Raw genomic sequence first — 26,976 nt, 5'->3', positions numbered from 1 at the left:
TCATCCGCTGTTCTGCAGTCTGTATTTTTCTGTCAGTCTAACAGATCTGTCATGATTAATCAGGTTTATATATTAGGTTTGCATTTTGGAGTAAAGATAAAGGAAAAGGTACCCCTGACCATTAGATCCAGTCGCGGACGACTCGGGTTGCGCGCTCATCTCGTTCTATAGGCCAAGGGAGCCGGTGTTTGTCTGCAGACAGCTTCCGGATCATGTGGCCAGCATGAATAAGCTGCTTCTGGCGAACCAGAGCAGCGCACAGAAACACTGTTTACCTTCCCACTGCAGCGGTACCTATTTATCTACTTGCACTTTGATGTGCTTTCGAACTGCTAGGTGGGCAGGAGCTGGGACCGTCACGGGGATTTGAACCGCCAAGCTTCTGATTGGCAAGCCCTAGGCTCTGTGGTTTAGACCACAGCGCCAACTGCGTCCCTGCCGCATTTTGGTGTAGCTAATTGATTTTTCACCTATTTCTGTAGCACTTTAAAGCCTCACCTGTGTGTCCTGTAGCTGAGACTCCAGCGTAGAGAAATCTTTGGCCAGTTTAATTGACTTGCTGTCAGATTGATTCAGAAGACCAGTGACATTGTCCAACTCAACCTGAAAAATTAGAAGAAAATTCGAACCAATCCCATTAATAAAGAGTTTCCATTTACTATCAATTTTCCCCTCTGTTGAGCAGGAGAGAAACTGCAGCATCGTCATAAATCACTCCATACTAGTTAAGGCTAAACAACAGGAGTTTTAGGCACTTGATGCCCATCAGAACTACCACCCACCACTTCAGCTATCGGCTTATTGTCCCCTAGTTGGTGTAAAATTAATCAAGAGGTAGTGGACTAATTCACATTATCTCCAAACGAGCTTTTTGTTTAATGCAAGTTACTGGGGCTGAAAAGTAACAACATAAATACGGATCATGTTAGAACAGCTGAGAGTCAAAACTTCAGGAGGAGTAAAGCAGCACTGCAGCCCCAACCCAATTCTCCCCACTTCCCCCTCTAAATTCTGTGCTAAAAACCAGAACACAATGAATAGGAGGGCAAAGGGAACCAACACAGGAAGCTCACCTGCAATTTGTTAACTCTCTCAGCCAGCTCAGTTCGTACTCTCTCCCCCTCTGTGAATTTCACTTGTAGCTCTTGAAGTTGAGTTTCACCCCTCTTCCTCTTGTGCTCAGAGTCTCCTTTGGCTTGAAGAAGAACTTTCACCTCATTGGACAGCTCAGCACGTTCACTCTCTAGTGCCTGCTTTGCCTTTTCAAGGTTCACTTTCACCTGAAGGAGACGGGAACAGAAAGCTTTAGTGTGGTCTTTGCAGAAAATTTGATTTCACTAACAAATTCATAGCCCATTATTCCAAATTGTGGTCCTGATGCAAAAGACAGATTTGCAATTTGGGCTCAGCATCCCAAACACTATTTGAGCAATAAATCTGCAGGTTTCCACAGCTGTACAGGTGATGCTATGAATTAAAGCTTCATCCTCACTTAGGCAGGATGTTCATGGCAATAAAGGAAACTAAAAAGATTCTAGGTAGTTAATACTAATGTTTTCATAAAAATAGGTGGTAAGCAAGAATATGCACAATTCAGCAACATTGCTCTCTCAAATTACAGGTAACTAGCAACTTATGCCCATTTAATTTGAGCGCTTTCAGCTTTACGCACTGGGGGGGGGGGGAATGGAAAAAACTCCCAACAAAAAATAGTAAAAGCACAATATGTTGCACACTAAAAACTTTCCAACATCTCACACACCCGTTTAGTCTGCTCCAACTGCTCTGCCAGTTCTTCCACAGCCTGGGCATGTTTCTGCCTCATCTCCTGGATCTGTGCCTCATGGGTCTTTGCCTCATCATCCAGAGTCTTCTTTAGAATAGTCACTTCTTGTTCACGTTTTGACCTTTTAAAAAGCCAGATATATTTCTATTAGATAGTAGTTGAGAATGCAGTGCAATATGAGTTCCAAGGGTGCAATTGGAAGATTGGCACTTATTTGTGGAGCTAAAAGGTAAAGGTAAAGGTACCCCTGCCCGTACGGGCCAGTCTTGACAGACTCTAGGGTTGTGCGCCCATCTCACTCTAGAGGCCGGGGGCCAGCGCTGTCCAGAGACACTTCCGGGTCACGTGGCCAGCGTGACAAGCTGCATCTGGCGAGCCAGCGCAGGACACGGAAACGCCGTTTACCTTCCCGCTGGTAAGCGGTCCCTATTTATCTACTTGCACCCGGGAGTGCTTTCGAACTGCTAGGTTGGCAGGCGCTGGGACCGAGCAACGGGAGCGCACCCCACCGCGGGGATTCGAACCGCCGACCTTTCGATCGGCAAGCCCTAGGCGCTGAGGCTTTTACCCACAGCGCCACCCGTGTCCCTATTTGTGGAGCTACTAAAGTACAAATTGAAAGGAACAACATGGCATAGGAAGAATAAGTTTTGGAACAAGTTCCACTGGAAGTGTAAAACCTGCTGAACCCACTATTCCCCTCTATATTTTAAAGAGGTGGAATTGGTCTGAGCAGTATCAAACACCGAACGTTGCAATTACCTGAGTTCCTGCTGTGCTGCAGTCGAGTCCAGTGTGTCCTCTAGTTCTGTCTTGAGAGCCTCAAGCTCCTCACCAAGATCCCGCTTCTGTTTCTCTGCTTTGTTCCTGGCAGCCCGCTCAGACTCCAGGTCTTCCTGCAACTCTGTTATCTGAGACTCCAGTTCACGGATCTTCTTCAGAGCCATGTTCTTCTGAGCAGCTTCCTCTTCCACCCTACACAAGACAGAGACATACTACACCAATGATTTCTGCTTCAATGACCATAAACAGCCATCTTATCTGCAGGAACGTTACTAATGCTGCGCTTCTACACACTTAAGTTGCAAGTATGCCCCAGTGAATGCAGAAACAGGTTAGGGATGCACTGAAACAGAAGTTAGTGTTGAATGCTAACCTGACAACACACCAATGCTCTGGCCTTGTTATAACCATAGTTGGCTGGCTTGTAGTAGAAATGCTTCGTTTCAGCCTCCAACACAAAATAGAAGGTCAATAGGAAGTTGGAGAGGTTGAAGTGGGAGACTACAGCTTAATTTATGGCACAGAACTTCTATGGTCCACAGCACAAGCCAACTATTTACTTTATTGCTGCCTCCTGATCTTATCAAGCCATGTAGACCAGGAATTTCTGCAACAGATCCCATTTAAAAATTAATTTCCTACCAACACAACATTTGCAGTTGCATGAAACAGGGTTACCAGCCAAAAGTCTTAGACACTTAAACTGAGGCCATTCGTTCCTAAAACCATTTAGAGAAATCTCAGGATTCTAGCTAAAAGAACACAAAGGAAAATTTATTGCTTTTCCTAATTTCCACGTAGACATTTAATTCCATGACCAAGGCCTTACCTAGCTAAAGCTGCTTGCAGCTCTTCCTCTTTTTTTGCCAGCTGCATTTTGAGCTCTGCTATTTGAGCATGAAGTTCAGCTATTTGGTCATGAAGATCTGTAGAGTCTCCCTCTAGCTTCCTACGGGTCTTCTCCAACTCTTGCCGTTGCTTTTCTTCTCGGCGCAACCGTTCTGATGGAGAGAATAGAGCTGGGTCAATGGTTCATCTTAGCTCTTATAGCCCTAAGCAATACTTCATGTGAAGAGCCAGAGTGCCAGAACCTGCATCCAAACATGTCAACAATTATGGGCCACAGTAACAGCTCCCAGTTCAGGTACCCATGTCAAAGAGTGAGTTTGATGGTATTGCCCTTCAAACTCCTCAGTGTTCATTCAATCCCCTGCATAAGACTGTTCAGTTAAGGCAGACAGTACTATTTCCAGCTGTGGAAAACCACCACAGGCATTCTGAGCACAATGCTGAAAATGCCCTCAGTCTTTTTTTAAAAAGTCAAATTAAGCAACGACATATATGCCAGCTTTATTAGCAATGCCACAAACTTATCTTTTAAAGTCAGTAGTAGAAGCAGCACAAACCCCAGTATTCCGGTATCACCGAATACACAAGAGCAGAAATATTCCCACAGCAGGAGGCGAAATGGAACCAGCTGCTCTTCTCCATTGGTCTGTTTTAGAGGTTTGTTTTTGTTCAAACTAAAGCTAAGCTGGCAGTGTGTAACCTTCAGCCATCCATACACTGAATGGTTCTATTAAACTGATCAATACCTGTCCTACAAACCCAGTGGTATTAACCCATTAAAAGCCAACATGGTCAGAAATGTACAACACGCTGTGCAGAGAGAGAGATGCTGATGGAGGAAAAGCTGATTAAAGCCACACTCTCTTAGGCCCTTCCCTACCTTCCAGCTCTGTAATCATGGTCTCGTGCTTGTTCTTGAGTTTAGCTAAACTCTTTGACTTCTCCTCTTCCTCAGTTAAGTTACTGGTGAATTCTGCAATCCTTTCTTCCAGTAATTTCTTTTCCTGGGGGAAACAAGGTATGAGTTGTATTGAAGAAACAGTTGAGAATACCTTAACAGCTCTTTGCAATGCTTTTGATTTTTCATTAGAAAGCAAATACCCTGGAAGTGTCACAAGGGTTGAAGATCACCCAAACACAGTGGAATAGCTACCAATACTACTCAGGCTCCACATTTTATTAAAAGACAGCAGTGTTTAGTTTTGATGCAAACAGCCTAATGTTCTCTCAGAAGCAAGTGGGCATTTGATACCCCAATTCTCATTCAGCACTGGAGTGCTGCAATCTAGTTTGTGTTCTATTTAGGCATTCAGTACTCATGAGCCTGGGGTAGTGTTGAAGGAGCAGGGCTAGTCTTGGCCATTCCCACTGACTCCTCCATGTGTGTGGTACCTACTGTAATGAAGGCTTGAACAGGGATACAGCTTGTTTGGATCAGGAATCCTGTACTGCTCTAACAGCCACAAGAATGAACTTTTAAGAGAGCTCAACTGTTTGGCCCACCTACTTCCCCAGGAAGATTACTAGATACCTCTTGACTATATGATAAAGATTAATATGCTGCTCATGGTGTCTCTGCTTCCCCAGGTCTCCCCCCCCCCCCCGCCGCCTCCAACGGCATGGGGCGGAAAGCACGTACATACATATTTGCTGGGTAAAATAAATGAGTCTTGAAAAGCACTTAGAAATGAAGTATTATGTTGGAAGAGTGATGCTTTCCCCTACTTCCTCTATGTACTTTTCACAGGACAAAATGTAACCATCCTCACCATTTTTTTTAATCCATTTTTTCTACTAAGTAGTTCTGCCTTGTTTTTTCAGCCAAGGTACAGTTATTCAGATATTCTATGTATTCCTGAGCTCATGCAAACTGCAGCAAAAAATCTGATTAATTTGCAAAGGGCTGGTGTGTGGGTGGTCCTGCTGTTCAGCACAGGGGCTGAATTAAAATAGTACTTTGACTCTTCCAGTGCTTTGACAGGGTTCTTCTAGAACAGACTTGCTAAAATTAAAAAATCCTTTTACTGGAACCAGTACAACAATATGTTATTTTCTATCCAAATTAGAACATTCCGATTTGGACACAGCTATGATTTCCTAATAGCTTGCTCACGAAAACTCGGCTGCAACTCTAGATGAAGCTGGGAGTGTCAGGGGTGAGGGGAAACCCCAGGTTGCATGAACTCTTTCAGAAAAGTGATATGAAGATGGTATCTGTCCAGTAGGCCAATGAAATTGCACGTGGATAGAATATCAGCTCCTTCATGCAAAGTATATCTTTAGTAATCTCTGTCAGGTGGCACCAACATGCCAAAGAAAGCCAATAACAAGAGCACCTCAGTTCTCATGGATGCTGTCTATATTTCCTTCCTCCTATCATCTCACTACATGGGAGCTCTGTTTCTGCTTTACCTTGGCCAGTTTGCAGTTCTGATCTTCAAAAACTATCAGATCTTCCTCCAGCTTCTTCAATTTTGCTTCAGTGGTCACTTTCTCCAGCTGTAACTTTTGTCTGGCACTTTCCTCTTCCTCCAATTGCTCTTCAAGTTCCTGTACAAGGAACAAGAGAATATATGCATTTATTAGCTAGATAAACATTGGACAGCTTACCATACTTTTAAAATGGTCTCGAGGCCATACATTGGTCTATGCATATCAACAGCTAGTCATGAGATGAGCAAACAAACATGGTCCCAGGGTTTACCTGAAGCAGCATCATTTTCTACACGTCCTACTGAGACGCCACTATGTACCAAAGATTATAACAGCTGCTGAGTGTTAAATTATAGCCCATTACCTGAATGTTCTGCTGCATTTTCTTTTTCTCAGCTTGCAGGTGCTGGCACCGCTCCTCCTCTTCCTCCACTCTTGCCTCCAAGTCATGACAGATCTCCTCTAGCTCCTGTTTCTTTGTTTGCAGGCGAGCTCTGATCTCTTCAGCCTCAGCACAGAGTTCAATTTCTGCTTGCAACTGCTCTTGCAGCTGCATCTTCTCTGACATGAGCTGCACAAAACAAACACATCTCTTAAGTCAATCTGAGGATTCCGTTATTTTACTAAAGATGGAATCAGCTATTTTTTAAAAAACCTGCTGGGTTTTAATCACACAATGGTGCATTGAAAAAGAAGTGGAAGTCTGCCGGATATTACACTACACTGCACTACATTTTGAATTAACAGCTTTATACAATTCCTTCTCTATCAGACACGAAGTTCAGAATCAAACCTGATTACACCATTGTACATTGTTAGCAGGACGGCCCAGAGGGTCCAAGGCCCATTTTGTGTGCCAGAGCCTGTATTTCCTGCCCCCTTCCACCCCGTTCTTTAAACTTATTAAAAATAATAATAACTTTGCTTACAGCACAATGCCGGTGAGACCTTAAGCCACCCACTATTATAATTTGTCCAGAGGCAGCTATACATATAAATTAGCATATATGCATTCTGCCATGGGCCTCTGCTCAAGCTCTTTAGCTTGTGCCCCCAATGTGCAGTGTGCTTCAAAGAGCCATTCACTTACAAAACACTATTCAAGATCAGCTATGATGACTACATGACTTTCAAGCACATATATGTAACAAAGGAGCTGATTGGCCACTTTTATGAAGGACAACCATCTATTCACCTGTGACTGGAGATTTTCCATTTCAGACACTCTGTTCTCTGCAGCCAGCTGCCTTTCCTTGACTTTGACCAACTCTTCTTCTTTGGCCAGCATCTCCTCCTCCTGCCTGCTCACTTGCAGCAAAGGCTTCACCTGCAGGGAATCAATTGGAGCACAAGTTACCCACGCTTATCAGCCAGCTGCAGAACACTTGCTTTGTCTTGCACAGAGTTTCAGAGCCCTGGTGTCCCTCCTAATGGCCAACAAAGTCCATTGGAAGGAGGGCCAATCCTAAGTATGCAACACAGGACATGGAACCAGAGACAGTGCCTTTAAGGGAGAGGATGACATGCTCTTGTTTGGCTCTGAAGCCTAAGTTCCTATCACTGAATCCTTCCTCCGATTAGTACCTTTGTAAACAACCTCCACCATTGCCAGTTGCGAAGCTTCAAGTAGGCAGCACAATTCCTCTGGAGTACCTTCATTGCTGTTAGTTGCTGTTGGCGCTTGGCAAAAGCCCTGTAATGGGAAGAGGTGGGGAAAGCACAGGGTCAGATAAAAGCTAGATGCCCTACTTACAAAGCCGCATTAAAATATTTCATTTGCTTTTCCCACTATATCATGCCTTTTTCATTCAAACATTATGTTTGCTTTCTTTTGTTTGTCTTTTACCACTATTTGTGTGAACATTTGGTGGGGGGGGAGATGACTCAGTCACCAGTCACTCCATATTTCCCATCTCAATCTAGTTCTATCCTACTGGGTTCATACCACATAGTGGAACAAATGCCACCAGCACTTTTTCATAATATAATTTTGATGCTTTATTCTTGTATTTGTACAAATTGTGATGAAAATTCCAGAGCCAATTCATTCTTAAGAGTGTGGTAACATTTTACTTTGATTCAAATGTAAGCTTTACAGTAAAGAGGGAACTTCAGAAAGCTAGAATTTAGATATTCTAGAATTTAGATATTCCATTTTGTGTGTACCTTGGAAGTAATCTCTCAAGCTTTCCTGAATTGTTAGAAAATCATGAGCCTAGGCCAAATGTTATTTTTCAAAGTTATCTAGAATTCAGAATGCCAGTAATTTATTGCCAACTGGATGCAGATGTTAGCTAACAAGAAGGATTATACATTACTTTCAACATACTTTCTAGCCAAGTAGCCTCTACAACACGCTTGGAACCCAATAATGACATCTGTGATTTTCAAATCTCTTTCTTCTTCAAGGTGGGCAAGGACACCTGCTCGGAAAAACACTTTGCTCTGTCCAATTCGGTAAAGGTTTGGATCCAGCTCCAAGGCTTTGATCTAAATGGCAATGAGAAGAAAATATTTATCATTGACTAATGAAGAGAATGCAATGCGGTGTATTTCTTCACACAATAACTGTTCTATGGTGACTTAATGCCACTGAAGAAAATAAAAGAGACCTGAGCTTTCCTGCTGAGATGCTCATACAAAGAATAATCCATGGCTGTAATCCTAATTCCTACTACCAGGGAGTAATGCCCACGTAATTCAACAGGACTTGCTCCTGACAGGACATGGTTATGATTGCACTGTAAGTGCATCTTTAAAATGTATGTGGTTTAGGAGCTGCTGTCACCAGTGATTGCTGAAGAGCATGCCCTGAAACATACTCCTTCTCATGAATGAAAAACCCATCAGGAGGTAATGTGGAATTCAGATGCATGCCAGTTCCATCTTGAAATTGCAACAACTTAAGAACACTGCTCCACAGTAATGATCCATTAGTGATAAGCCAAGGTCCAGCAGGTCATCAATAGAAGCACACTTTTCATAAGAACACTAAATATGAATTATTGAAATGTCTACCTAATGGATTGTATATTGCTCCCCTAATCCCTTCTTACGTTATCAGCAACAGGAGCAGAGGACTTACCATCAGAACACAGGCTTGCTTTCCATCCATGAACCCTTTGGGAATGGAATTTGGAGTCAGGATCTCATATCTAAAAGGGAAGATGGTACCATTATATCACTAGCTCATATTCGTATGAGTATTTGGCTAATTTTTTTATGAAGTACATGTAAACTCAATGTAACAACCACTATGGTCAAGAAGGGTACCCAGTCAAGTCTCAACACACTTAGCAGGAATGCAACTGAAGATCTCTCTGGGGTATTACTGATAACACAGATAAAGAGAGTTGTGAAGGTGGTCCTGGAAGCAAGACCCTGGCCTGCTAACACCATATAACTACTGAGTGGGCCTCTGACACTACTTGAGGCTGACCAGGGGCTTTAAAAGGCCGCCTATGAAGAATAGACTGCTAACTGGCAAGACAATTATCTTTACAAACTACATGTAGAGACCTCTGACAACCTACGAGCACTTCACATAATGCATTCAATACCATGCAGATGAAAGCCAATGCCTCAGTTTTACCTTTGCCTGAACTCCTGGAAGACAACTCTGTTGGGAAAGCCTTGCCTGCAGATACGGATTCCCTCCAGTACTCCATTGCAACGAAGCTGATCCAGAACTAGATGTGGATCCAGTTTTCCAGCCTGTGAAGAAAAGACAAGTTCTTATTATAGGACATGAGTGCAGATGCTTGTGGATCCCCTTGTGGTAATCAACAGGAGCATTTCTAGCAGCTTAAATTGCACCCCTCCAAGGGAAGTCCAGTCACAATCATGCTTCAACATCCCTGCCTTGCAAGCCTTTTCCCATCTGGCCTGGGAGGTTGGGGCCCCGAATAACTCAGCTACAAAAGCTGAGGCAACTTAACAGACTCTTGGGCTGGGGTGTTGTTGATTTGGCGGTGGGTTGTTGCTGATGAGTTTTTGTATATTTTAGATCTTGAGGTTTGTGTGGAAATTGTTTAGTTTGGTTGTGTATTTTCGAAATCTTATTTATTCATTACGATTACTTTCGTTATGTTGCGGCTATTTTCCCCCCATGTTGCAAATTGTCTTGTCCTATTGTGCAAGCAGAAGGCTACACATGCAGTGTTGGATTTCAGGCTGTATGTTTCGTTTATTGTAAGCCAGCCAGCGAACAACAAACACTGTTCCTGTATTTTTTAATGGGGGGGGGGGAGTTCGTTTCTCAACCCCTACTCCCACTGCAAGTCACTAAGGATGTTCTTTAAAATGGAAAGTTAGGGCATAATTAAATACTTCACTATTTTAGTACTAAGTAAATGCCATTATTTCTCCTTAGGTTTGCGAAGATCTTTCCAAGTGCAATGAAAAGGTGCCTTCTAATAGTCATATAGTGAGTAAACACAGCATATCTCGCAAAGGATTAACAACAAGAAAAAATCCAAGACAAGCTAAAGCAGCCACATACAAAGGTAGGGATACAGCTGCTTTCCCCCTCAATATCCCCTACCCCTGAAGTTAGTAATACAGGCAAGAGTGGCAATCTATATTAATCTTCAAGTCACTTCTGATATGTGAGTATAGTACAATGCTTCTTTTGATATGCATTACCTTCTTCTCATGGTTGGGGATGATGCAACGGACAAAGTTGGGGTTGGTGTTCCTCAGGGTAGCCATCAGCTTGGCCAGTTGCTCCTTGTACAGCTGTCCTACTGTTCGGAACATGCCCTTCCTGGTCTTAAAGGCCCCAGGCAATGCTGTGTCTGACATGCCGGCCACCTGATCCAGCCCAACTATGCGATCAACTAGAGGAAAGACACCAGATTGTTAATATTTTCCCCTAAACAGCTTTGGTGGGAGAATGCCTAACATATCTGGATACAACAAGGATAAAAGGAGTTTGCAGGATCCATTTGCTTCACTCCTCTACAGATGTGGAGGACCAATTCATCATTTGTATTGGGCAAAAACAAGGAGGGAAGAAAGCAGCCGACTATTAAAACTAAGATCCATCTCATGCCTGAGAGATTTTAAACTGCAATTTTATGCCAAGGTCTAGGAGTAAAGTAGAACTGGCACAATGGGTTTGATTTAGACAAAATATTCTCTCTCATGCTTGATGTAATCAAAAAGGAAAATCACTTCTCACAAAGCTAGCCCCTACAGACTCAATATTTTCCAATGAATGCAACCAATTCAAGTAATGGAATTATGTAAGACAAAGTTATAGCAGTCAACAGTCAAGCCAAGACTGCACTTGGGAATTTTTTACAGGGTTCCTGCTGTAAAATTTAAAATATTTGATCAGACCTGGTGTAGAGAATCAGATGTGATTTAAAAATCCATTTTCTAGTACCAGACAACATCTGTAAGCTAAATATATTAACAAGATTCATTTCTCCTTCTCACTCTGATAAGGAGTCTGTCGCTGGTATATCCCATGGGTCATAAATGATAGAATTTATGAAATCACTGCCCAGTGTGCCATGTTATAATGTGCGTGTGTTTTAGCTGGAACAACTTGTCTCACTGGACACAAGGAGGCAGTTTAGTATTAGCATGTCACAGCAACTGTCCCTCAGTGCTAAAAGCAACTAAGGCTTTTGTTCAATTCTTTTATTTACCAGTTCGCCATGTGCCATAAAAGAAATAAATTATGTAAGATGATTAAACCCCTCTCTTAATATTACTACAATGGACAAAAGATAGTTCAACCAAAATTAGTCATTCTAATCATCATAATGAGCCTAATGGGATAGGTCAGGTTTTTAAAAAATGCAATCCACCAAACCACTGAATTGTGCACTCAAGCCAGCCACTGCTTCACATATCTCAATGAGCATGTGGCTGTCAAAAGCTCTTTCTCCCCTAAAAAAATAAGAAAAGACTCAAAGGAAGACCTTTAATACGTCAAAAAAGAGGACTGCATTAGAGACTGAAAGACAAGATCATTGCTAAGGTATAATGTACTTGTGCTTAAAATTATGATGCCTCACCCCCCTCAAAAAAACCAACAACAGTAGAGTCAAGACTGATGTAAAAACAAGTTGTGTTCCTGAATGGAATCTTAAGAAAAGCATTCATAAAGTTGACTGGCAACTTCTCTTAAAATTGATGGGTAAACATCAGCAATCTGCACAGAGGCAGCAAAATGTGTAATTTCTCTGAACAGAAACTTCACCCAGGATGATTAGCTGCATCCTTTGGATCAGTAACATTTATAGTTTTAACTTTGGTCACTGGAGAACCTAATTACTGCTCCTCATACACAAAAATATTCAGGTTAGAGCCACATATGGCCATCACTCCATATGGCACCACTAGCAATAAAATAATTTATACAGTAATTTTTTCTCAGAAGCCACCTACTAGGTCTATGTTTAAACAAAGACATTAGATAGCTATTTTTATGAATCCCTAAAGCAGTACCATCCATGTGTTTTGTGTTGCTGTGCCTGTGTGATCACACCTTGTTAACAAGATCAGTTATTTTCCAAGCCCAAGAGGGTCTACTAGCAAAAAAGCAGAGGGACTGAATGAGACAGACAAGCAGGAATGGTAAAGGGGCAGATAAGATTTATTGGAAGCATTTCTTGCATGGCTCTAGAAGGAATCACACACGACACGACACCCGGGGTTTCTCAGTCACCTGGTTCTAGATGAAGAATAGGAAAGTGTTGATAGAAATAGGCTCTCTGAACGTTCTGCATCTCTGCAACAGAGACGTCAAAGAAAAACCCAAGAAAAGAGATAGTAACAGTGAGAGTCAAAGCAGATAATCCAGAGTGCAAGATACCTAATGGCACTGGAATAAGCAAAGAAATCCTTAGATGCAATGTTCGGTTTCATCTCATTACATCCCATATTTGGATGTGGTAAAGTACAAGGAACATCGGTTTGAATGTTATTCTGGGATGCTGCCTGCCCCTGACATTTTGACCCTTTTCCAATCTCTCCTCAGTTCAGCAACAAGAGGAGGATAGTATTCAGAATAAAGCATACACAGGTTTTGGATCACACTGATCACTGTCATTTTAAGGGAGTGGAAAGCCCCTGTATATAAAGTGCTTGAAGATATTGGATAAGCACTCTTTAAGAAAAATATGCAAGAAATCTGGTTGCATACCATCTTTCCACAGTTCAGAAACAAATTTATCAGAGGACTGGTGTAGCAGAGTAGCAATGTTGTCATTAAGAGGGTCCATGTTCTTCATCAGCCACTCATCAGCTTTGTAGTCAACCTAGAGAAGAAATTAATTCATTAATATTAGCTACAAAAGATTAACCATGCCTCAGTATTGAGGAAAAAGAGGCAAAACTATGATTGTCCCACTCTTGAAATGGAACATGATTCTAGAGTTACTGTACTAAGTGGTGAAGCTTAATTATAGCTTATTTGCATGATTTAACTCAGAGTAGATCACATAAGTCAATGGGCTTCAAGTCATGACAAACTTAAGTTACCGATCTCAGTGGGTCTATTCCAGCTATGACTTAGCTGGATACCACCAATGTGAATTATCCAGAGCACCTCAGAAGTGCTAGTCAACAAGTGCTTAATCTGCCATTGTGAGAAGAACGGAAAGGCTGGATCGGCAACAGTTCATGTGCCTTGCCATTAAATGGAAAGCCGTAGACTTTTATGGGAGCACACTGCTTCCTTTCCTAATGTGGAACTTGATCACTACAGAGCTTTCACTAGCCTAAAACAAACCCTCAAATCAGCAGGACCTAAATTGTCCACAATTCAGTAGCACCTCTTTGCTTTTCTTTCTGCTACAAATATAAGGGCTTACCTTGCCAGCATAGTGCATAATGCAGAAATCAGCTTTGTCTTTTAGCTGCTTTGGCTTCTGAAACTTGGGATGAGTGCCTTGCTCCTGCACCACCTTTTCCACAAAGCTTTTATCAGTAGCTTTGGGGAACCAGCATTCTTCATCCAGTAGGGCCAAGATGCCAGGAGGTCCAGCCTGTGTTAAAAAAAAGAAAGCAGGTGGAAATCAGCACTGCTATAAAGATTCATGGTTTTGAACAAGCAAAGCGCACAAAATGAAATCTATCAATTGCTCTTAGCAAAGCAGCTTTCCAGACTGGCCATAAGCCGTCTCTAAAACTATCCCATTTCTTGCTCCTTTTATATACCATTTTTCATAAAAAGAATTCTACATTTAAATGAGTTTTTGCAAGTTTATTCAAATTAAATTTATTATCTTTTATTTATAACCTGCCTGCCTTCCACCATGGAACCCAAAGCTGCTTACATGCTGTTCCCAGGCAGTTTCATACCTAGGGACTAACCATATTCAACTACCTCAGCTGCAGCAAGGTGGTGGCCTCGTATGCTCATAAGACCACACTTATGTAGATGAATTCAGTTTCTTAGCATAAATCAAGAGGTTTGTGCATAAGGGCCTTAAGCTCACTGCAATAACTGTTCTGTACTACCCAGGACACGATGCATGAGTCACTCACCGGTTTTTCTATAAGATCAATGCAGGGCTGCAGATCCAGGCCAAAGTCAATGAAGTTCCATTCTATGCCCTCACGCTGGTATTCTTCTTGCTCCAGGATGAACATGGTGTGGTTGAAGAGCTGTTGCAGCTTCTCATTCGTGTAGTTAATGCACAGCTGTTCAAATGAGTTCAGCTAATTCCGGAAAAATAGAACAATGCAGGTCTAGGTGAATGCTGCCCACCAAACGGTTACCTACTAGTATCCCCATTTCTGAACCAACATTCAACTACAGTTTCTCCACTGCCTTATTTCCTGAGATGGAGAATGCATCTTGTTAGGCGCTGAGCAGCACTCATTTGAGCATCAATTCTAAACTTGGAGCAGCAGACATCTGCTCTCCACTTAGCAGCAATCCTGCATGCCAATTCTTACTTTGCTGAAAGAAAGAGTATTTGACAGCAAACATTATATTAAGGTTATTTATTTTGTTCCAAAATCATTTTTAAACACAGTCATTTTGGATTTTTCAGGCATACCAAGACCATAATATTACATCTAACGCTGAAAACTAGGATGGGACCCTGAGTTTGCTCATGTTGGCTGAAGTGTCCCCTGAGGGGAGTTGCACTCATAATGCCCCCACCAGTAGATGGGGAAAACGAGAATTGCCAATTCCCATCCCATGCACCCCTTTTCCCCCCAGTCTAGAGGGTTGGGGGACCTCTGGGGTACAATAAGACACAGTGCAGGGAGGGGGGTGATCTGCACAAACCGCCTGTTCCTCTTTCTGCTAGAGGGATGCTCTGCTGCATCTTGGTCCAGCCCATGGAAGGAGACCTTCCATTTGTGGAACCCTAGTTAAGATCCAAGCCACAATCTTTCAGAAGAGGAGCTTACACTGGACTTTAAGAATGTCTCTAGCTTCTCTTCAAAAGAATTCTATTTTGTTCCTACTTGCTGCCTGGGGTCACTGAAAAATTATGTGATACGAGTGCACTATGGTCCAGTACATCAAAGGTGGGCTCCCTTGAATTCCTTCCTGGTTGAGCCCTGGGATGAAACTGGAAGGACCACAGTTCAAGTGGAGGTTCTTAGCTGACATCCCTCCTTAAGCAACACTAATATCCAAACACAGTATGTTGGAATTTAAAAGTGTGGCTGCCCTTTACTTACCTCAAAGATTTCAAAGCCAGCAATGTCAAGGATTCCTATGAAAGATGCTCCTTGTCTCTTTGTCTTATCCAGTGCCTTGTTGATACGCATCACCAGCCAACGAAACATGCGCTCATAAGTGGCTTTAGCCAGAGCCTCAATGGCAAAGTCAGCCTTTAAAAAGGGGGTGAAAGTCACATGTACAACCCAAACCAGATGGCAAAAAACACTATCACAATTGTTAAATTTAAGGTTGCGGTGCCTGAATCATTAGAAACCCCATCAATTGTCAGAAATTTAAACCTTTTGCAAATACTCGCCTCTACAAAACAACATGCAAGTGTCAGCCAATGCTACAGGGCTGGTACTACCATATAAAACCCTGAAGCAAGAAGAGAGGCAACTCAGTTCAAGAGAAATTCCCTCTTTACTGTCTTTGTTGCAAACCTGTACAAAACATACCTGCTCTTTAGTTTGAGCCTTTTGGACGTAGTCTCGTCCCACTTTGATGCGAGGGGTGAGAATCCCTCTGCTGAAGTCCGTCACATTGATACCCAGAAGGTGGGAAACTTTCTGAGCAGCTACAAGAGAGAAAGAGCAAAAGCCAAGTTTTAGTATTTGTTTCTTCCATTTTACTGTGAAAGTGAGTATTTTTAAGTACACTGTTCTGCAGGGTGTCACATAAGGGAACCTAACAACTTTTCAAACACAGGGAAAGCTGAAACTGTTGCTTCTTTGTGTGCCACAGATAGAGATACAGAGGGTTGATTACTGTTTTGTGTATGCCACTCATTTGCTACAGAAACTCTAGGTTTAGTGCATGATCTGAAAGGCAAAGTATGTAGCAGCTTGCTGAAACCAGGCAGGAAAAAGTCTGGTCACCGTCTGAATGAGAGATGCCTACCTACTAACCCTATGCACCTAGGAGTTCCACATTGAAAGAACAGTGAGATTTACATGCGATCATAAAATAGTTATTGGGTTTTCTGGGAAAGGATGGCAACAGTCCCTGCCTGTTTTTGATTGACAGACTTGCACTACCAAATAAATATCTCAGTTACAAGCCTGATTACCAAGGCGTAAATCAGTTTAAGCACTAAATTCAGAGTTACTAAGAAAGGTGTGCTGATTTCTGAAGGTTTTTCAACAGCTTACACTTGGCTGCTTACAATTTCTTGCAGACTCGAGTACCTGCTGGTGGCTCCACCAATTCCATGAGCATTTATGAATGAAAGACTCCCTGATTCAGAGCTACACTTCCCCTCACCATTTAAGGCACTTGAGTTGTAGATGGCATCAGGTCTGGCTTACTGAGTCAAGGTTTTACTGCCCCTCTGGCTTGGCATCAAATTTCTAACATTTGGTGTTCAAATGCCAGAAACCATGATCACAGCAATTTCAAAACACACAAGCATCTGTCTCAGTCAGGAGTTTCACATTTGATATTAGAGGGCAAGTGTGACATTTAAACTAATTTGTTTCAGCCGTGAATTGGAAGCAGGTTCTATCACAACCCCACTCAAGTCCTAAATGTATGCCAGCTCCCATTACACAACTGGAACTCAGTTTCTGGCTGTTCCCTCATTCACCTTCTGCCTGGCACAAGAAAGTCTGTAATGCATACTTGTTCTAAAATATAGATGAGGAGAGATATTCACTCCTATAGATCAATAATCAGTATCTAGTTTTGATGATCAACTTCCTGCAAGTGACCCAACCCCAAACCAGTCAAGTTTGTGTCACTGTAGTTAATCCCAATCATACACAGTTGCTTGCTATCTATTAATTTTGTTGCCCATGTTCAGCTTTCCTCACCTTCTCGATGCCTTGTCTACTCTCTTCCTCCTATGTCCTCCATTTCTCTTCTGCATCTTTCCTTTCAGCTGCCACCAACTGACGCTGCTCCCTCACTCTTTCCCTACATTCTACACCCCTTCCTTCACTTGTTCTGCGTTCTATAATGTAATAGCAACAGGCATTACATGTGCCTATTCACGGGTGGTTGCAATTAGACAGTGGATGACCCAATATTTACATGTAGATAATATGTTTGCCACCAGGAGGCAACAGCAGTTACCGAGGATATCCAGTTTACATCAAAAAGCCATCAAGGGTATTGCTGTGCTGCACACACTCACTAGAGTTCACTACAGTACATATTTCCACTCTCGTCTGACTTCATATGTGATGCCAACATTTTAAGAAGTGGGCTCTTCCACAAAGCAGCCCCGACTTCCAGCCCATGGGGGAATTTATTTACCTGTATTGTCCCACTAATTCTCAAAATAAATAGAGGGAGCTTGTTAAATTGTTGCTGGAGTCGATCTGGGGATTTTACAGCTGCAAGATTATTTACCTGTATTGTCTGGCATGGAGGCTTGGTCTGTATTGCGCTCCTTCTTGAAGACAATATTGCCAAGCTGAAGAACACCTGATATCACCTTCAGCAGACCTAAAGAAAACACCCAAAAGTTACTACATGTCACTTAAGAAGCACACCAGGCACAGATGAACGACTGACCAATTGTTTCATTCCCACTAGCCTTTTGGTATATCAGAGTTGCACAAATGGATCTGCAACAAAATGCTTCTGTTCACTGTCCCAGTCAGCCATGGCCTCCTCCACAATACTCCACACCATTTCTCCTCTTACCCAACAGCCAGTCTTCCATGTTTTTGGAGGGTCATCCACCTTTATTTTTTTTATCTCAATATTTCTTGGTACTTCTACAAACCTTGGAATTGTCTAAGCCTTCCCAAACCTCCCTCTAGTACCTTTTTGGTTACACATTGTATTCATGTTAGACTTATATTCTGACCATACAGCCTACAAAACAATTACATGCATGCCTGATCAGAAATATAAGAAACAGTATTTCCTGGAAAAGGCAAGATGGCTCAAAGGAGGCATCTGAGCCTTAACTTGGACGTTATTATCATCCAGCTCATGCGTCCCACAAGTCAAGGAAAATAATTTTTAAAAAGAAAAAATCTTACAACCTGTGACATTTCAGAAAATGTATCATTTCTGCTACCAAATACTGAAAGGCATCAGTATTTGGTAGCAGAATATGTAATACAAAGAGACTGACACATTTTGCCTAACAGATTTATTATGAAAGAGGAGAGTAGATGTTACTATAATAGCATTTATTAGTCTTTTTTCACAAGTGACCCAAAGCAGCTTACAAAATGAAACATTTGGGTCCACTCATAAAAGGTCCAGGAGGAGCACTGATATTGTATATACAATGACGTTTATAAAATGACCTTTTAATCTTCCAAGCTTCTAAAGCACAAAGTAATAGCACTAACATTGTGTGGCAATGCCAGCACTGAAGCAGGTAGACTCCAGAGTCACCTACAATTAAGTTACCCCAAAACATTGAGTCCAGTGCTGTATTGACAGATGCAGACAGTCACTAGGCCCTGTCTCCTGTGATGCCACATCTGCAGTCAGGTATGTCTTACAGGCAGGGACCTTGGTGCACTAAGGATTCTGACACTCAGGATACAGTACTACGTTACAGGACCTGCAAGTTTACTATGAACCATGCTGCTGTCTCCAATCAATGAGGGCTACTTACTTGCCTGTTCTTCATGAGTTAAGAGCCTATGGGAGGATCACAGACTTCGCCCCAAACAACACAATGGGGAGAGTATAATGATTAAATATTAGCTGTGGAAAAAATGGGCCTGCAGATACTCTACTCTTTCAAAGTCAAGCATCTCATTTTAGGTTTCAGTACCCCTGTGGGGCTTGTCTATTTCTGGCTAAACATCCCAAGCTCCAAACTTCCAAGCTAAGGCAACCTATATAAGTCATTCCAAAAACACAGATATGATTTCCTACTGTATGTTTGCTCCATCAGATGGACCAACTTCTCCAGCCAAAAAGTTACTTTTTATTCAATTTAAACAAACATGTTTTAAAGAGGTTTAAAGCCTTGAGCCTAAAATCAGACTTTCAAACCACCTGCCTTCCAGATGTAAGATCTTCACATGCTTAATACTGTATAGTATTTAATGCGTTCAGCAGCTGAAACAGGGAAGAAGGAGCATTTTTTCATCACTCAATTATGTTGAATGGTTTATTTAAATATTAAGGTTCATTATTGTTTCACAAGATGTGTATCTCTTTAAAGGCCAGAGTAAATATCATGACCTAGTTTTACAGCTGTGAAACAGCATAGCAGGTGCTGTTAAGTTGTGTTAATTAAGCTGTGTCAGCAATTGGGTATAGTATATAGTGTGTGTGTGTACCTCTCTCAGTACCCTGGTGAATGGGTCTATGGATGGGTCATAGTTATAGATTGGATGTAAAAGGAGTTTTTGCTTTTGTAATTAAAGCCAAGCAAAAGATATTTTTGTGTGTCTTCATTGTTTCCTGAATGTGTGGTCTCCTCAGCACGCTTTCTGCAGCGCAATTAATCTGCTAAATACACAACAAATTACACATCTAAAAACCTTTACACTGGATGTTCATCCACAACACAAAGCAGTAGGAGCAGCTGTTTTAACCAAGCTTGCAAATAAGGTGGAAAGAAAGCTGGGCAGCTTGAAATGTAGGCTGGCAAGCTACTTGCTTGTGTGTGTGTGTGTGTGTGTGTGTGTGAGAGAGAGAGAGAGAGAGAGAGAGAGAGAGAGAGAGAGAGAGAGAGACTGTCCTTTTGAAAACTCTCTTTGCAGAAAAAGGGTACTTGCCAAAATTAACTTGAATGCAGGGAAAGGCCACTATCTAACATCCCCAGATAGGCACATGCAGATCACTAATTTAACAACTCAAAGTATCCAGGTGCTTGAGGATTTCACTGTTATTTAACAATCTTCACCACAACCCACTTGCACATCTAAAGCCCTTTTTAGAAGCTTCATACCAATCTGCTCTTCATCTGGAATGCCCATGATCCTCATTGCCTCCATCGTCTCTTGAAACATGTCCTTGTCCTGCTGACCCGGGATTGTAACATGCCCATTAGAAAGGAAGCGGTATTTGTTGTAGGGCTCCAACAGCAAGTCATCTAAAGAGGCAATAAAGTTTAAACATTAGTGCATAACTTCAGGGTAAACATTCAGGGCAAGTAGCAAGGCTTATATGACAAGTCTGACAAGCCAAATATACAACGACTCAGTATTAAGAATGTCTGCATTATGCCTCCTATATTAAACCCTAGGCTAAGTATTCTTGCATTCCAGCAATTGCTAGATCTTCAACATTAAGCAGAAGCTTAATGTTGTTTTCCATCCGAAAAGGTCACGTGAATCTTCCCCCCCCCCCCATTCCTTATCTAGAGATCTAAACACTGCTCTGCCGATAGTTATGCAACAGTGGTAAACAGGTAAGAACTATCCCGCACCCACAAAAAATGGTTAGTTGGGTTAACTTCAATTAAATGGTGTCTAACTTCAATAACCCATTTGGTACAACACTTACGGAAAAAGCAGCAGAACCAGCTTACTTACAAAAACAGTGACTCCCTGTTGCCTATATTCTCACCCATAAATCATGTGAAGGGCAATTACTTGCTGCAAGTTCAGTAAATTCTTTTGCAGTATTCTAAGAGTGCTTTTAACACTTCTAACCTGATGTTTCTCATGTCCTTAATTAACTCAGTACAGCCTTCAGATAAGGAAATGTTGATATTGTTTGAGACTGACAAAGCTAGATCAGTCTTGGGGGAACAAAGACTATACAAGACGAAAGGGTTAAAAAAAAGACAGAATGCCTGTGCAAAGCACTTCTAAAGAGACTACTAGTAAACTAGGAGTCTATAATTTAAGCACCAAGTACTCACTCTTCAGGTGTTCCCCTGCCCCAGTCAGCAAGTAATAGAAGATGTGGAATGTTCGTTCTTCTTTGGCCTGACGTATTGCTCTCGATTTCTCCAACAGATCTTTGGTAAGTTAAGGGAGAAAAAACGACCCATGTCTACATAAATTCTATGTATACGGATTCTCAGGTAGCTTGGCATCTTTCTCAGACCCCAACTGGGCAAGTTGTTTTTGCAAAAACCTCTCACATCCAGGAATTAAGCCTCTATACTTTGAATGCTCGACTTCTGTTCATATTAACCTCTCCTTCTGTCACCATACTACTATTAAAGATAAAGATACATAAAAGATTTTTCACAAACAAAGTAACCCAGTTTGCATGAACTTTTAAGTGTGCAGGAGTTTGGCAGAACAGAATAAACAGTTTTGGGGGGAGGATGTAAAGAGTTGTTATTTTGGACTCAATGAGGTATGTTTAAAAGGCAGCTCAGGTATTGTTGTTGGTTGTTTAGTCGTTTAGTCGTGTCCGACTCTTCGTGACCCCATGGACCAGAGCACGCCAGGCACTTCTGTCCTCCACTGCCTCTCGCAGTTTGATCAAACTCATGCTGGTAGCTTCAAGAACACCATCCAACCATCTCATCCTCTGTCGTCCCCTTCTCCTTGTGCCCTCCATCTTTCCCAACTTCAGGGTCTTTTCCAGGGAGTCTTCTCTTCTCATGAGGTGGCCAAAGTATTGGAGCCTCAGCTTCACGATCTGTCCTTCCAGTGAGCACTCAGGACTGATTTCCTTAAGAATGGATAGGTTTGATCTTCTTGCAGTCCATGGGACTCTCAAGAGTCTCCTCCAGCACCATAATTCAAAAGCATCAATTCTTCGGCGATCAGCCTTCTTTATGGTCCAGCTCTCACTTCCATACATTACTACTGGGTATTACTCCAGTATTACTCGGCCAGATTGAAGCTTCTGCCCTAGCATGGCTCTCAGCAGCTGAGCCCATAGTGCACGTGAGTTAACACAAATGTTCACAAATGGTGTATTAGTGTTGAACTGGATCACAAATACTTCAGGAAGAGATCTTATTTTAAATGTAGCTATAAGATACGCACTTCAATCGAAGGTTGCCAAGCTCTTCTGAAAACATTATCGTCTTCATAAAAGGCAAGTTGCTTCTTCAAAGTACAACTTCAAAACACTATCCGCCCACACCTTTTCTTAAGCCAAGATGCCTGTGTGCTCTCTCCCCCCCCCCCCTTAGATGTTATTTGGATTTCCCTATCTGTGGGAAGGATACAGGTCTCAATATTGGCTCCTACAATGTAGCCATTTACATCGAAGTTGATTCTGATGAACTTTCCCTGAAAGAAGAAAGAAAACAAGAACTGTTAGCCGACTACACATATTGTAAATGTGGGATATACAGCTGCTATTCTAGATTTCTATATAAAACTCAGGCTCATTCTACAGAACAGCCAAGGAACTTGATAACGGGATACTCTTACAAGCATTAAGTGACTCATAAATTAGATGGATCTCAGTAGAGGACCAGGACCTAGGACATCTGCCGCCTCAGATGCCACTTGTGGTGAAGGCAGGGAAAATATAATTTTAAATAGGCCACTTTGGCTTCTATTCATTTCCAGGTGCTACATGGCACAGAGTATTCAATATCTAATACCACACCATTATAGCTTCAGTTTCCTTTTAAAATAAATGTTTCAAATCATTCTTAAAAAGGATATTGTACTCAGTAAACAGCTAAGTATATTTGATTTTTTGTTTATGACTACTTCATTATGTTTATGTAGTTATGTAATTTTTTTATGTATGTTGTAAGCTGCCTTGAGCATGGTTTTAACTTTGGAATGGCAGCATACAAATAAAATGTTTGATATTGCTAACTATATCAGAGGCAATCAAGGTTTAGGATGACTCACGCATATAGTATTAATACGAGTTTGTGGATAATCTGCTTGCCCCAAATACCCTTCAAATGCGGACAAGGTGAAGTTTGTATCCAGAACCACATCCAAGGCCAAACAGCTAAAACCACATTCAACTATATCCTTCCCCTGCCCCCCAAACTTCAAATACATAATTCAAGTAAGGAGGCAGATACTCACAAATCTTGAAGAGTTGTCATTCTTAACTGTTTTGGCATTTCCAAAGGCCTCCAAGATGGGGTTGGCCTGCAGTAGCTGCCTCTCAAGCTCCCCCTGGAGTCAGGAAATCAGACATGAAAATTACTTTCAACCCATTCATTTAGAAGGTGATATATTTTGTCAACTCCTGGCTCCAAACTCTTATTTCCATAAGTAGCACTGTGTAGATTGTTGGGAGATGTATGCCTTAAGGAATACACTTCCTTAAGGGTAAACTAACCGCATCAAAAGAAAAATCTCTCCATCCAGTAAACTCAGAGAAACAAAACCTGCTGCCTTCAAGGTTTATATCATGGGTAGGCAAACTAAGGCTCGGGGAGCCGGATCTGGCCCAATCGCCTTCTAAATCCTGCCCGCGGATGGTCTGGGAATCAGCGTGTTTTTACATGAGTAGAATGTGTGCTTTTATTTAAAATGCATCTCTGGGTTATTTGTGGGGCATAGGAATTCATTCTTGATTTGTTTTTCAAAATATAGTCTGGCCCCCTACAAGGTCTGAGGGACAGTGCACCGGCTCCCTGCTGAAAAAGTTTGCTGACCCCTGGTTTATATGAATACATAGCTGCTGAAAAACTGTTCCACTTTTGCTGACCCTAAGATCACACTGCATCAACTTGTCCTCCTATTCCAGCTTTCCATGTTTCTGAACTTGCTTTCCACTGGACTTTAGTACCTCCCAGAGCTCAGATACACAACTCTTCGGTTTCCATATAGCACCAAATCTGCTGCTGGTGCTACAACAGTTGCAGTGTAAACTTGACAGTTTTGTTCACTCAGCTGAATGCAGGGCTAAGAAAGGGGCCTTTACTCAACTGTTGCTTTGGGTTTCCTGTAAGTGATCCAACTTCACATACATTTAGAAGAGCTCTGAACTCTGCTGTCCGTTGTGCAGCTTGGTACCACAACAACAGCAGCAGCAGCAACATTTATTCATGGTGACCGTGGGCTGTTGGGCCATGGGAATAGATTCTGGCTAAGACAGCTGCTATCCATCACAGACCACCCCATCAGCTGTGCAGAAGGAAGCAAAGCCTCAGATGAGTGCCGAAAAGTTTATTTTGCCAGCAATGTAGAATTTCCTCTATTGTCACATATGTATGTGTGCTAGGAAGGCCTCTGCCCCCCCCCCCCCGGCAATTCTCCCGTTTGATCCTGCAGTGGAGTCCTAATCCTTTGTTTGTTACTGCAATCTGTTGCTATGGAAATGAGTGATGTCACAGACCGAAACACTACAACTTCAGCGCAGGGTCAAGATCTGAAGAAAAGCTATGTTTAGAGGAAGCAGCAGCAGCTTAAATATTCCAATGCAGGACTCCAGGGCTAAAAATGTAACTATAAGGAGCAATGGTTGCTTTGAGTGTTTTTCTGCAGTCAACAGTAATTCATTGCACCTTTTTCACTAGAAAAATGGGGTGGGGGGGATTAAGAAGAGACACAAATGGGTTGGAGCCAGCCACAGAAGGAAGGGGGAGGCTGTTTTAGAGACCCAAAGAAGCACAAGCTATTGTAGCTCCTCATATAAACTTAACCAGTGAAGAATTTAGAGAAGGAATTGGCTACCTAGCTGACAGTAAGATTATGAAAACCTAGAGCTACCAAATGCATTTGAAACAAGACGTTGGAATGCATACTCATCCCCAAATAGTGCTGTTTCTTTTTCCCCCAACTATGACTACTGGGCATGCTCAGTCCTCAATGGGTTGTTTGGGGGGTTGTCCTCATAGGGCTGCGGGCGTTGCTTAAGACTTCTTCAAATATGAGACTCCCTCAATCCAATACCACTTTGTTTCTCAGCAGTCCCATTTTAGCTCAATTTCTGCCAGCACTCACCACCACCAATTCTTAGTAGAGGGAATGACTGCATATTGTGATCAAGTAATATACAATGTCCTTTTTCTGAAATATCTGATTCATACTATTTCCCACCAAGAAGAGATCAGGAACATGACTTAAGGTGTCACAGAACCAAGGAAATCCCATACCCTATGCAATTTCTTCATTTGATCACACAGTGAGGGACATATGAGCCCAAAGCCTGTTTCTGGACACAATCCCAGGAGTGAAATAATGTCCTAACAGGTCGTCAATATGTGTTGCTAATATTTATTTTTCTTCGGTTGCAGCCTGAACTTTTTCATTCTTTTTTGTGTGTCGCATAGCCAATTTAATCATGCATGTCACTACAGCCACAGATTCTGTTCCATTTGGCCACAGTGTGGGCGTGAGCCTTTAATCGTTTCAGAAAAACTTGCATAAAGAGTATCTTCACAATTTTCCCACACAGCAGCTCCAAATACTTCCTCCAGGAAGGAATCCAGGAACAGTATCACCCTTGGGAGTCTTCAGATATTTGATGTCTGGTCCGGAAAAGGCTTTAAAAGATTTCCACCCCTCTACTCATGACTAAAGCCAGCTGAAGCAGATCTCAGAAGGGATTCAGAATGAGAAGAGACAGTTTGAACTAATTGTCCCACCTTGGAACTAACCAGCCGGTCTGCTGAAACAGCAGATCATGCCAACCTCCTCCTCCAGCAATACTGCTGCTGAGAAACTTTAGAAAATACCAAATGCTGTGGACAGCTTTGCTTGAAAGCACTACGGTGCTAAGAATTTCAATTGCAAAGTGAAAAGTTTGCCCAAGTTGTGGTTTTAAAACTCTGCAATCTAAAGCCTAGCACTATTAATACATAAAGCCGGGTGCATGTCATATCCAGCCATCCTTTAACACAACTTTCCTGATCAACAGGCCTGTCTCCTGACCCTGGAAACTATCACAAATATTGATTCTAAGCATGTCTGGGGGGGGGATCAAAACTCTCCTAAATAAGCCATTAATAATTGTTAATTCCTACTCAAAAGCATGGGTGGAAAGATTGATTGTGATAGTTAGATTTAAACATCAACACACACAACATAAAAAGGTTCTATGTCTGCTTCAGGCTTCTAAAAGCAATACAGTACTTTGACTAATCTTAAAAAAAACCCAAAAGGACTTCAAGTTAAAGCTGGGGGAAGGGCTCCAAAATTGTTACATAGGGGGCTGATTGATTGCCACCTTATATCCTAGGTTTTGACAGCACTGGGACAGAATATACATGCTTTCAGATCCCTAAATCCTAACACAGAAATGTTTTTTGTGCCTGTTCTAAGTATACTCACTGACAGTCTATTGGAGCAGCTGTCATCTCTCAAAAGGTTTGGCATACAGAAGACTATATCTTGGTTTGCTTCCAAAAGCCACTCATTAGAATGTGCGCACACGCGCACACACACCATGCAGAGATATTTTGAGAGCTAACCCTATGGACACACAGCATGCCAGTACATTAAAGAATCAAAATCCAAGATTTTATGTAGCAACAGGGAATACACTTGGCATCTGGGTTTCATTATAATGTTTACAAGATAACTAGCATTTCCTCATGTGTTTAACTCGGGCAAAGAGCTCTGAGCTGGAACATCTAGCCTGTGCCGGGGCAGTTTCTTCATGACCTTTCCCAGCATCCTGCACCACAGCAAGTACGCTGGATGGGTTGAGGAGAGTGGAGAAA

General features: G+C 42.0%; 1 protein-coding gene and 1 long non-coding RNA gene across 3 annotated transcripts in view; one reads left to right on the top strand and one right to left on the bottom strand.

Annotated features, from left to right (window-relative positions):
* Positions 1–26,976, bottom strand: part of MYH9 (myosin heavy chain 9) — an 82,138-nt gene that overhangs the window by 9,677 nt on the left and 45,485 nt on the right. For both annotated transcript variants that reach the window (XM_028745969.2, XM_028745967.2), the window contains exons 6-29: positions 23,387–23,479; positions 22,558–22,621; positions 21,286–21,384; positions 20,368–20,511; positions 17,847–17,942; positions 15,953–16,071; positions 15,512–15,664; positions 14,357–14,530; positions 13,681–13,854; positions 13,011–13,125; positions 10,496–10,689; positions 9,444–9,565; positions 8,937–9,006; positions 8,181–8,341; positions 7,436–7,544; positions 7,047–7,178; positions 6,216–6,422; positions 5,831–5,968; positions 4,299–4,422; positions 3,399–3,570; positions 2,549–2,761; positions 1,763–1,907; positions 1,074–1,280; positions 499–603 (exon numbers count right to left, since the gene is read on the bottom strand). In XM_028745969.2, coding sequence (XP_028601802.2) covers positions 499–603; positions 1,074–1,280; positions 1,763–1,907; positions 2,549–2,761; positions 3,399–3,570; positions 4,299–4,422; positions 5,831–5,968; positions 6,216–6,422; positions 7,047–7,178; positions 7,436–7,544; positions 8,181–8,341; positions 8,937–9,006; positions 9,444–9,565; positions 10,496–10,689; positions 13,011–13,125; positions 13,681–13,854; positions 14,357–14,530; positions 15,512–15,664; positions 15,953–16,071; positions 17,847–17,942; positions 20,368–20,511; positions 21,286–21,384; positions 22,558–22,621; positions 23,387–23,479 — 3,330 coding nt within the window. The remainder of the gene's footprint in view (positions 1–498; positions 604–1,073; positions 1,281–1,762; positions 1,908–2,548; positions 2,762–3,398; positions 3,571–4,298; positions 4,423–5,830; positions 5,969–6,215; positions 6,423–7,046; positions 7,179–7,435; positions 7,545–8,180; positions 8,342–8,936; positions 9,007–9,443; positions 9,566–10,495; positions 10,690–13,010; positions 13,126–13,680; positions 13,855–14,356; positions 14,531–15,511; positions 15,665–15,952; positions 16,072–17,846; positions 17,943–20,367; positions 20,512–21,285; positions 21,385–22,557; positions 22,622–23,386; positions 23,480–26,976) is intronic.
* LOC114605125 (uncharacterized) lies at positions 9,561–19,854 on the top strand. The gene is made up of 2 exons (XR_003708513.2): positions 9,561–10,356; positions 16,672–19,854. It is a non-coding gene; the product is annotated as an uncharacterized LOC114605125 (long non-coding RNA).

Source organism: Podarcis muralis, chromosome 10, assembly GCF_964188315.1.
Source record: "Podarcis muralis chromosome 10, rPodMur119.hap1.1, whole genome shotgun sequence".
Lineage (NCBI taxonomy): Eukaryota > Metazoa > Chordata > Lepidosauria > Squamata > Lacertidae > Podarcis > Podarcis muralis.
This window is presented reverse-complemented; position numbering and strand designations above follow the sequence as displayed.